The sequence below is a fragment of the Macrobrachium nipponense genome, chromosome 39 (genome assembly GCF_015104395.2).
Source record: "Macrobrachium nipponense isolate FS-2020 chromosome 39, ASM1510439v2, whole genome shotgun sequence".
NCBI classification, from domain to species: Eukaryota; Metazoa; Arthropoda; class Malacostraca; order Decapoda; family Palaemonidae; genus Macrobrachium; species Macrobrachium nipponense.
This window is the reverse complement of record NC_061099.1, coordinates 33,523,152-33,535,480: the sequence shown is the minus strand read 5'-3', so window position 1 is coordinate 33,535,480 and position 12,329 is coordinate 33,523,152. Positions and strand designations below refer to the sequence as shown.

The 12,329-nt window shown below is 37.2% G+C and overlaps 1 protein-coding gene across 1 annotated transcript in view; it reads right to left on the bottom strand.

Moving 5' to 3' along the window:
* The window catches only part of LOC135210282 (PHD finger protein rhinoceros-like), an 83,605-nt gene extending 74,982 nt beyond the window's left edge, over positions 1-8,623 (bottom strand). The window contains 3 exon segments of the mRNA XM_064243156.1: positions 2,581-2,786; positions 3,529-3,771; positions 8,446-8,623. Coding sequence (XP_064099226.1) covers positions 2,581-2,786; positions 3,529-3,729 — 407 coding nt within the window. The 5' untranslated portion in view covers positions 3,730-3,771; positions 8,446-8,623.
* Positions 8,624-12,329: the final 3,706 nt, after the last annotated feature.

The following is a 12,329-nucleotide window of genomic DNA, read 5'->3' as shown; positions in this document are numbered from 1 at the left end:
CAACCAAAATTCCCTGGAGAATGAGGTTAACAAGGCATTGAATTGTCTAGTGACCTTAATACCATATCCAGCCTCCCTGACATCTCCATGACACACATGACTGGAAAAAGTGCTGTTCCATCTTATTAGCCATGCAGAGGATATCAAAATCTGATGTTGGGGACAAGTTTGAAAAAACCCTCATACCTACCTACATTCTTCTTCCAGCCAGTATTGGCTACAGAATAATAAATCATTCCAGTATTGTGTTCAGGATGACAGCACGGCCTTGAGACGGCACCAAAACTTCTTGCCTTGTGCAAATCCTTAGGATTCCTAAAAGCTTCTAACAAATTCCTTCAGGTGCTAAATAATCAAACCTGCCAACTGACCAACACCTCCCCGAGGAATTTCTAAAGGAGGAGCTATGTCTGGCTACAGTCTTACAAAGCAAAGCATCTCATAAAATATCTAGCATTTTTGTACAGTAGATAATATACAAGGAGCCACCAAGGGTTCTCAAGGATCATGCCTATAGCTACTCCAGTCAGAAGCTCACACCCCACAGGAATCTTTTCTGACTTTCATCTAGACCTTGGCTCTGTAACAAAGCCTAGCTGGTGAGACCTAAGCTGCCTCTCCATGGTGAAAGCCTCACTTACTCAGACTGGAACTTCACTAAATGAAGCCTCATCATGCTGTAGAAAGGATACATAAAATCTTGTTCTCTTGGATGCAGAGATAATATAAACAGACATTAATGCAATATACCTATATGGGAAGGTTGACATCTCCTGAGAGGAGCCACATAATACAAGGATGTCTGAGGCAGTAAGATAGTTAGTACCCAATGGAAGTATCCTAGGCATACATGCAACCTCTGCTCAGCTCAATAAGCATCCCCAAACAACCATGACACAACTGTCTAACCTGAAAGTGTGAGCTTCAGCAAATAAAAAAAGAGACATGTACATATATGCCCTGGCCAGTCATAATGGGCAAGCCACATGAAACAACATACATGCACATTACCATATGCAAGTGAGGCAGGTATAGGTATAGTTTACTTGTGTCCTAAGAACAGGAATACTAAAAGACACAACCAGTGTTCAAAGGAAAGCTGTAAGTGGTGTTTACCTCCACGATTACCAGTGAGGCTGATGTGCAATCACACAAGCAACAAGCGTAACCCAAGATAAACATCAATCTTCAATAATAAAGGAGACAGAGGCGATTATCTCTCTTGAGATAGAGAAACCATGGGTTAGTTTAACCAGAGAACAAGGATCTTGAACAGCAAAAGCAAATCTACTGCAATTTACTGAGCTCTTAAACTTGAGATTCATCTGACCCCTGGGTAGAGGATTGACACCTTGAACTGGAACTTTGAACTTCGTGTAAAAATTGCCCCTTGAATCTAAAAAAGATATAATTATTCAAACATAAACCTCAACCCTGCTCTATATTGAAAAACATAATGGATTTAAACTTATACACTAGAAATAAAAGAAGAAGAAAAAAAAGAGCGAAGACATAAAGTAGATGGTATCTATGCACAAGGTATTATCCACCTGTTTCTGAGGAAACAGGTGTACTTACATTAGCCAAAAACTACAGTAGCCTAGTTCTTACAAAGAATATCTAAGTAAGCTTGAAAAGATTTGGGGAAAAAGACCCAAAAACCACTATAAAAACCGAAGAAAACCTAACTAATCTGGTGCACTAAATCAATGAAATTACATACATTTACTGCCACCTGAATTTAAGCATTTAAGGTACTATACCAAATTACTTCAGATCATGATACAGTACAAGAACATGACAAGACAAGCACAAATCAGCTATTTAAATCCCAAACAATAAAAAAGCAGTGACATTATGTATTGAAGGAAAACTGTCATGATTTTATTATAAATTCAATGAAAATAATGAAATCCTACATAAAACCTGAGTGTTCATTATATAAAAGCTGCACAGATCTAGCTTACATGAAAAATAGACCAAATTAAATGTTATTAACAATCTAGTAAATAAATCATCATTGCCCATAGAGCCATACAATGAAAAGGGCCTCTGTGAAATTGTTTCCAGCACTTTTGCTTCCACAAATATCCAGTTATCTCCAGCCTCCCACAACATGGACTCCATGATACAAAACGATCACACACACTGAAATAAAGAAATCACAGGCAAACAAAGAAACCGGCTCAGGAGGAGAGCAAAAGTGACTACTTTCCAAGGCGGTCAAAGAAAGACTGGGGCGTCATGAGGTTCTATGCCAGCTTCCACCTCGCACATGCATGAGCTGCCAGATACCACAGAATCCTTGCTTTACAATCTTTGATTGTTTTTAACCGGTTTCCAGCTGGTGCAAGAAGTTTATCCCACTGTCCTATTGTTGAGACTGAGGGTTTGTTCCGCATATGAACAAAAAATATATTTCAAACGATGCCATACATCAGAAAAGGCCTCATTTGTTTTCCTACGCTTTCACTAACACAAATCCACATATCACCAGCCTCAGACACATTAATTTCAACAATCTAACAATGATAAACTTTCTTAAAATCTACATATAACAATTTAGTATATAGTACTTACAGTCTGAAGTTCGTCTCACGATCACGATGTGGTTTGTCTATCATCTTGGTGACAGTTGGCTCAGGAAGAGAATCAGGGTTAACCGGGACTTGTACTCCTCGCTCCCACTCCTGTTTCCATGGGTCACCAATGCCCCAGTAATCATCGGATGTAAGCGGCTCATTGTCCGCAAGTTTCATGGCAGATATAAGATCCTTGCGGAACAACTGTCATTAGGGAGAGAAAAATAAATCATTATTTTTCAAAACCAATACCTACAGCAGTTATGTCTATCCAAGGGTGAGCAAAATGTCATTAAATTCTCCTTCTACAGAAACACACCCTAGTACTATCCATTTTAAAACTATTTAAATTTCAATATACAACTTTTAGGCAAAAGCTCAAAGGTTTATCATTTCAATTCCATAATTCAAAAAAAAGCACAATTACAGTACAAAATGGAGACAAATATTCGGATGATACAAAACACACCATTGCCCGCTCAAAACCAGGAAACAAATATGCAAATAAAGTTATTACATATACAAAGATAATACAACAAAGGCTTCTTATCAATTTTAATATTGCCAAAATATTAATTACATCTAAAGGGAACTTAATTATGACTCAGACAATTATAATACTTCTTTGCTATGAAATTCTCAATCATATGAAAAAGTTTGTGTAACAATAATACACAAATTATAGATTTAATAAACTATATTAGCACTATGTAAAATACAAAAACAGACTTTTAAATATCTGAACAGTGTTCCTCATCAGTTTACATTTAAATACAAAGAGAGGGGGCCATTTTCCTATGAAGTTTTAAAAGTGAGGGACATGGCAAGAAGATAAAACCCACAACCCATCAAGGAAGTACGTAATGCTTTGGGTGTTGTTAGGAGACTCCAAATTTAACCGGCAGTTCCACCAACTTCTTTTAGAAAGCGGAACTAAGTGACTCACCTCAGCCGGTGCCTCAGAGGCTGAACGGTTGTATGCCCGCAGGTCACCCAGGTGTTTGGGCGTCCAAACTGATCGCTCTTCATCATCAGAGCCGGAATTGTCGATACGGCGCTTCTTACGAGCAGCAGCTGATGGGGCACCCCCTCCCCCCTCCGCCGAGCCCCCAGCTTTGCTCAGCTGTCTCTTAATGCGCAATGACATCTTCACCTTGTCATTATTTCCTCCAGTCCACTATAGGGGATTCTGGAAAGTTAGAAAGACAGTTAAAATATTAAAATATGCCAAGAATGAAAACTTCATAAAACAATACTTTATGAATATCCGTACATATCTCTCTCTCTCTCTCTCTCTCTCTCTCTCTCTCTCTCTCTCTCTCTCTCTCTCTCTCTCAGTCTAGAAATTTAAGATTAAACTTTTAATAAATCAACAGCAGACTATGACTTGTACAACAAAAATACATAAAATAAAACTTGCTACAACAAATAAAACAGCTTATCAAAAGCTAAAACGAAACAAAAGACCTCTCTGCCTCATGGTCCTACCAACCTACAAATAACCACTATATGTAATGATGTCAGCATTTAATTAAAGGAGATGACTTACTACCACCATACAGGGAAGAGTTACAGCTAAGTTTAACTACAAAATTCAATGACATGCTTTTCCAAGCACAGACTCCTCTACAACCTGTTGATGTATCATTTGTAGCAACACTGCCAATATCTAGTGGCAACAAGTTTCACTGCTGATCAATAAGCCTCACACTCAGTCGACCGAGGTTTTTCTTGAACTCTGCTACTGACAGCATTCTTTCATCATAACTGTAAGTTAAAGGACTCTCCATGGAGCTCAAATGACTGGCTTGCTACCAAACAAGCTTTCATTTACGAGGATCAACAGTCCTTTCAGATAACAACAATCTTGCTAAGAATTAGAAATCCTTTCCTTACTCAAAACCTTAAACCAAGTTTAATAAAAACATTATAAGGGTACTCGATATTCAATACCTATATCATGTCACTTCAGAGAAAAAGGTTAATAACCATACATAAATGTGGCTTCAAGAGATCAAGCAAACTAGATAACTAAAAAATACAGAATCAAACAGAAAAATAGGTTTGTGTTCATTCTCCTCTTAAAAAACGTCCAAAACACTATTTTGTCTTTATTGATTCCTAAGCAGCATTTGTATTTGCAAAGAATAAATTCTATTTCTCTTTGCCTCACTGATTTCCAATAGCTCTTTTATACAGTAATCTATACTTTATAATTGCAGTACCCAAACGAGGGTTTGCACTTTAAAGTTCTGGCTTTTAATAAAGTTCTGGCTTTTAATAAAAAAAAAATAAATAAATAAATTATGGATAATGCATAAAACTGGTACTAGAAGTCTTATCCTTTTGGTACATGGACACAAAAGTTATTGGATAAAAACCTGTGTGCATAGATTTCTGTGCCAATTAAATTGAGTATTTAATACGGACAATTGCACACATTTTGTAGACATATTCAATTAACAATTACCTAGTGGCATATCTGCTAAGATCACTAATGCAAGTGTAGAATGAGGTCTATTTGATAATCTTGTGTAACTTCATAATACAAATGAGGAAGACATGCCATGACTAACAAAAAAGTACTCTACAGGAGTGCTCTATGTCAAACTCCACATCCATATTCATTTTAAAGATCAGTGGCCTTAAATTTCTAATTATGAAATATAAAATGCAATTTATATTAAAATCTAACAGTAGAATCTACGGAAGAAAAAATTCGAGCGTAACAATTCTTGTTCAAAATTAATAAGAAATGCGAAAGCAAGTTATATTTACACACTGCATGAAAACACAATGAGAATGCCTCAACATAAAATGCAAATATATAACAAACTGAATCAAGGAAATTACAGACGCTCCATCACCCTATCAAATGTTAGAATGTCACTGACCTACTAACCTAAAAGATGCTAACTATTGCTTAAAATGTCAATAAAACACCAAATGAAAACATCATCTACACTTTTTGACAGAAAAACAAAAACCAAACATTATCTGAATAATCCCAGAATACCTACATCATATCTACCATGGTCTTCAATCAAGTAGTAAATTTTAAATTATATAAAAATAATTTAAAACATAACTGCAATTAACATTTTCAACTATCAAGCAAAATATCCTGATAAAAAGTAATGTCCACACTGACAGCAGACGTAAACAATGTTTACTAACAAGCTTTTCAGAAATACCCACTATAAAAACTTAAGTCTCATTTATTATACTGTCTATATACAGTCAAGCCATTAAACCCCACCTAAAAACTGTAAAAAAGTTTATTTAAAATTTTTAATATACTATAACCCCCACAACTACAAACGAAGAACAAATAGAATGAACCATGGACGTCAAGCCTTAACTAAAATACATAAATCAACCGTACAATGTGGCTCAGTTACAATGAAATTCTTATTCAAATCTTCAGGAAATTCTATACTGAGCCCTGACAGCCTGTCAAGTCAAGTAAGCTAACTGCCTGTATCAACATTTGTATAAAATTGGCCTGCATAGTATAAATCACCTAATTCCAGTATATCTACTAAAATGTTATAATCGTCCTGAAACAATCATTAGTGACGCTACACTACCTCTGTAATAAATCTACAACTTGCTAAACATGGAAAATTCCTATATAAAAACAGCAACATACAGAAATATAAATTAATATCTACCCTACTAGTTGAATTCTATTTTTTCTTATCCACTATAAGTCAACTGACACCTTGTCTGTAATAAACAATTCACTACACATGATTTGCTTGGCTTGGGATATGCCACAATCCACTGATCACAATTCCTGGCTTACAATAGATGAATTAAAATGTGAAATACTGCCAAATTTTCAACTTGCACAAATCAAGAACCATCATTGGCCTTAAGACCTTAAAATAATGGTACATAATCCCAAAGGCAGACAATACATCCAGATTCCAATACAAACACAGCAATATTCAAAACTTCAAGATGCAATACTAAACTTTACACACTACAGGCTTTTATAAGTAACGTCAATGTTTTCAACAAATTTTAATCATGGCAACAGGTAGACAAACAAGTGCAATATACATATTAGGCATCACTTATGGATGTCTAATTTCTGCTGCGTCCAGAAAGCCAAGTACAGGAGTTTAACCCTTTTGACTATTGTTTTTGTTTTGGTCATTGCCATTCTGCCAAGCCTCAGACATGATTCTAATGCTTTACCCATTATTGACGGTTTGCAATACTACAATTCAGTACAACAGCAATATTCTACCTACCCTAGAGATGTCTGTCACTGTCTCAAGTACTGATGACAAGTACATATTCAACCTAAAAATGTTGACAATTATCCTAAACTGACAAAATATCCAAAATAAATCTTATTTCCTCTAAATTCATCTCTCCTCTCAACAACCTGACTGCCTGATACCTAATATAGATGTACATTGACCCTAGATGAATATCAATTTTGTCAAACCTAACTTAGGCTAGGCTTTGCAAGTTAGGACACGAGTTCACTAAACGGTAAGCAAAGCTTAACAAGCTTCCTGTTTACTAGTCTGACATAGAGTGCTGCATAATTCTATCACTACAGCATTTGCTATGCATACAAAAACAGTGTCAGGTAAGTCCTAGCCTAACCCTCCATCCTGCCAAATCCCAAAAAATTAAGTCCAAAAACCACTCAAAACCTGATAAATTCGACTAGGCCCGAGCTAAACACAAGACAAGTCATCAATGAGAACATCATCCTCCTGAAGAGAACATCAGTGGAGCCCCTGATGTCTAATCTGAACAATAAAATAACAACAACAACAACACCACATGTAAACACACCCCTCCTCCTCCTCCTCCCTCCTCCCCAAAACAAATCCAAACTTGCCCTGTGTTTTTCACTCCCCATTTGGAGACAATCTTCGAAACAGACTTCAAACAACTGAAACACAACACAGGGGGTTATTATGGGAAGGATGCCCACCATTGAGGGGTGCAAAGGGCCCACGGAAGTGGCATTTTAGGGGTATCTTTTTCAAAATCTCCCCTGGCTCCTGGCTTCCACACGGGCCATTTCGGCCAAGTTTCCACTAATTCCGCATCTTTTCTGGCGACCGGAGGGCGGCACACGCGTCGGACAGACGAAGGCACTTCGGAATGCCCCTCGCAGGGCAAGGGCAGGTGGGCACGAGGGCCCGAAAAGGGCGAAATTTCAAAACTTGGAAAAGGTGCTTGAGGGAGGGCAGGAGAACGGGATGCCCTATGGATACGTCAAAAGATCAGCTGTTTCTCACCCCCCCGAACCTCAAAAGGGCCACTGGCACTCGATGGGCGACTGCGGGTCCCGTGGCCACCAGCACGGGGCATTTTCGGGCCACGGATCGGGGGCCACCTTTCAAAATTCACTTCGAGATGATGAAAATCAATGGTTCCTGTGGCCATTCCAAACGCACCACCTCGGCCCTATTTCGCCCCCCACGACCACTTTTCCACTCGAATCCACTGCCGCGCCGTGGCCCTTGCCCATTTGGGGTCGCCCTTGGCCCCCAACACTCGAGAAAAAGGCCGCAAAGGCCCCGAAATAGGGCGATATGAGGACGGTATAGCTGGCTTGTGCTATTATAGAGGGCAGCACTGCGCAATTTCCAATCCCCAACACAGAGCTTATTTCTCCTTATTTCGGAGCGAATTCCCCCTTATTTCGGCCGTGTCACTTCACTGCGTCCCATCACACCACTCGAATGCTTCGGATTGACCCTTCCCCGGGGGCAAAAGGGCAGCGGACGCCGAAATATAGGGTCAAAAGCGTCCTTGTCTCTCACTGACAACCCATTATTTACCAAGAGACTCTTATTTAACCTTATTTTCTACTCGATTCACTTACCTTATTCACACCTTTCATACGGGACGCCGCGCGCGGCACATCATTAATTCCTAAAATAGGGCTCCATAACGATAAAACCACCGACGAAGAGACTCAAATCATAAATAATTGTACATATACGGCTTGGCGCCATTGTGATGGGAAAAAATAAACGTCTCTGTGGGTCACGTGACCTGCCCCGAGACCTGGCGAGATTCGACGAGGAACCGCGAGAGAGAAATTATTACACGGGTTTATTTTCTCTCTCTCTCTCTCTCTCTCTCTCTCTCTCTCTCTCTCTCTCTCTCTCTCTCTCTCTCTCTCTCTCTCCATTAATGCAATTGTTTCGTTTATTCAAGTCTATGGAAAGCAAAACGGAAAATGGCTCATAATGACATGCAGACGCCCATGGTTTCTAGTCTGCAGTCAGATCTACGTAATTAAATGCGTTTTTAGCCTCGGCGACGCTTTAAATGGACTAAAAAATGCAACCGATCTAATGTGCTGACTTCAATTTCTTCTCTTTTCCATAAGATTCACGAAGGGGAAGGTTTAGATTACCTCTAAAATCAACTAAAATGCTGTTAGACGGATTCGTAATCAACGCGCATTCGGTTCGCGATATAGTTGAAAAGATATCCTTTCGGCAAAGGATATGTATACTGCATTCCTTTCTCCGGTAGCAGAATTCGACGAAAGATGTGTGAACAGATGCATTGGTGCATGACTTTACATCATAAACGGAAACATGTTTAACTAATTCGACAATCCATATTATCTGTTACTTTTACAGCATTCTTTCATGGAAGTTGAACCATTCTTAAAGATACTTTAGGGTAATAAAACTGGATTAGGCAATTTGCACTGAAACATCCCACAAAACAAACTAGAACAATCGTTGTCTCAAAATGAAGAAACGAACTAATTAAGCCTTTGTATCATTCTAGTGTTATGAGTCTAGCTTAAAGATCACATCTAGACAAGAACGATGTAGTCCGATTGTTTATTTGCTTTTGGGCGGGGCTAAATTTAGACAGTGATATCCTGCTTTGGCACGACAATGAGGCGTTATTAGATACAATTTCAACAGTTATATGAACAAACCTCAGGTCGCGTAAATACTCCATTTGTTAGTCTTTTGTCATGAACCATTTATTGTCATATGTGATTGATTCTTTAGCTAGGTATCAAGCAATCTTAACTCCCGCTATAACCGAGATCGTAATTTATTGCATCCGTCAAGCATTCACGGTGACGGCAACGTCTGTTGGTTTGGAATTAGCATATACTGATAATGCAATTTCGCATATGCAGTTTTTCTTACCTACGTACTACCCGCTTAACTTTAGTATTGAATTTATAAAAGAATTAAATGAATACGTTTCATGTTAAGAAATTAATCCTTTCGGATTTTATAAGCCAAACTCTAACTAGACCCATAAACATACACAAGTGTCAAGAACGCTAGACTATATAGAGTTTCCTCTTCAGGAAAGAGAAAAAAGTAGAGTATTGAATCACAGGATATGAGAATAACTATAGACGGAGAGAAATTCCGATGTCATCTGTTTGCAAACTCGGATTATCCTGTCATTGCCAGTTCCGAAGAATATATATATATATATATATATATATATATATATATATATATATATATATATATATATATATATATATATATATATATATATATATATATATATATATATATATATATATATATATCCAAGATTGACGATTCAGATGTAGAAAAATGTTCAAAGACAGCTTAATTAACAGAGTAATAATGTAATATATCAAATTTTTCGTCGAGTGAAATGATAAGAAAAATCCTGTTGCTAAACATCATTTGGACTGCTTCATGAAACCACTTACGTACATACAAATATCATAGTATGTTTACAATAAGTTACTAATTCAAGCATATTATATATATATATATATATATATATATATATATATATATATTATATATATATATATATATATATATGTTAAGAGGGCTGTGACTATTACAGTTGCAGTTATATCTGGTCAAAAAGTGACCAGTAGATTATATATCCTAGTATATATATATATATATATATATATATCTATATATATATATATATATATATATATATATATATATGTATATATATATAATATATATATATATATATATATATATATACATATACTATATATAATCATTACACGACCTTATTTTTTTCTCTTTCGTTCACAAATGAATCTATCAACAAAAATATAACAATATTTCTTACAATAATAAAGAAGTCAAGAACGTAGAAAATTACAGAAACGTTTAAAAAAATGCTAGATAAAAAAACTTCATAAGATATAAATTCAATCTTAAAAGACTCCGTGGATGGAAGAGCCCAATTGAATAGGAACTGGCAGATTCAAATCGCCAAGGAAAGCCAGCTGAGGATAAAATAACACAATCAGCTATCCGTTGATTCTCGATTTCCCGTTACGCATAATATTAATTGACGGTAATATTCGCGCCAGCCGAGATTCTGCCTGAATGAACAGCCCAAATCGGCTGTGTCTGATTAAGAAAATCGATCCCGAAGTCGAGCCGAAAGTGAATTGGTCGTGTGTTAAAGCCATATTGGTCTTCGAGTTGACAAGGGGAGTTTTTCTTTTTTTAAACCCTTCCAGGGAATGCCGGACTTGTCCCCAGCGGTAGTACCCGGGATATCTAATTTGCCGTTATTTAAGAATTGACCGACGATTAAAATGCTAATAATATGCGAGCTCGTTATATAAACTACATTTCGTTCTCGGTCGTTTACAATTCATCATCGTTCGGAAAACATTTCGATGTGAAATGACTGAAGTGTTTTGTTTTCTCCTTAATTAGATCCGATATAGATTTTCCTGTCGGGTTGGTGATGTACAATTAAAATACTAGCACAGAAAAAAAAAAACTTTTTCCAAGAATATATATGGCTTGTAAATGGCTGTATCCTAAGCATAAATATTATTGTGTTAAATATCTTATTTATTTAACGTAATGTAGGTAACCATAATTGTTCAACGTTGCGAAATAAAAGCATGATTATACTTGCTGTGTTTTATGAAGGGGTACGTTGCAACCCATTAGTAACGAGTGCAAGACGGTTCCAAATATTCAAAAGTCTACGCGGCGATATCAGGTTCTAACGGGAAAACATAATGATTCTCACTGGCGTTTATTTACCTCCGGAAAGATTTGGATTATCTTGGTGTCTACAGGAAATTTACATCAATTTCAGTATGGAGATTACGCGTATCAGTCTAGACGTTTCTGTTTTATGGTACTACGGAATAAGGAGTAAGGTATACTGATACAAAGTTGCTGCCCCATTAAGCGACGCAAGCTAAGAGGATTAGACGCATAATCCTTTACTTTTCCGTTATTTTTTATACTAAAACCAATTTCAAAACCCAATGAGGGAAACGCCATGTTCTAACTGTGATTCGTACGAGTTCAAAAGCAAGAATATAATGGCGATATTATCGAAGGATGTCATTTCATTTCAAAGGACAGAATTACATTCGTAATCGATGATGAATACCAAGTTAAGGAAGAAGTAAATACTCAAATCACCGTAACGTGTTGACATGGGTTTTAATTTAGCATCAGGAGGACGAGAAAGGGAATTAAGGCAACTTTGCTCAGCAACTTCAGAGCGAGCGTTTCGTTCGCCCTCTACTATTACCTTCCCTTTAACTTGAACCCCTCCCCCTCTCCCCTCTCCGACCCGCCCCCTCTATACATCCCACCTGTTACATTCCGAGCAACCGTGCTAGTGCAACTTAAGGCATATTCGTATTGCAAACATGACTTGATAAGAGATTTTCTAGTATATTTACGGTAGGTAGTATTGAAAGTACGTGCCGAGAATAGGCAACTGTTG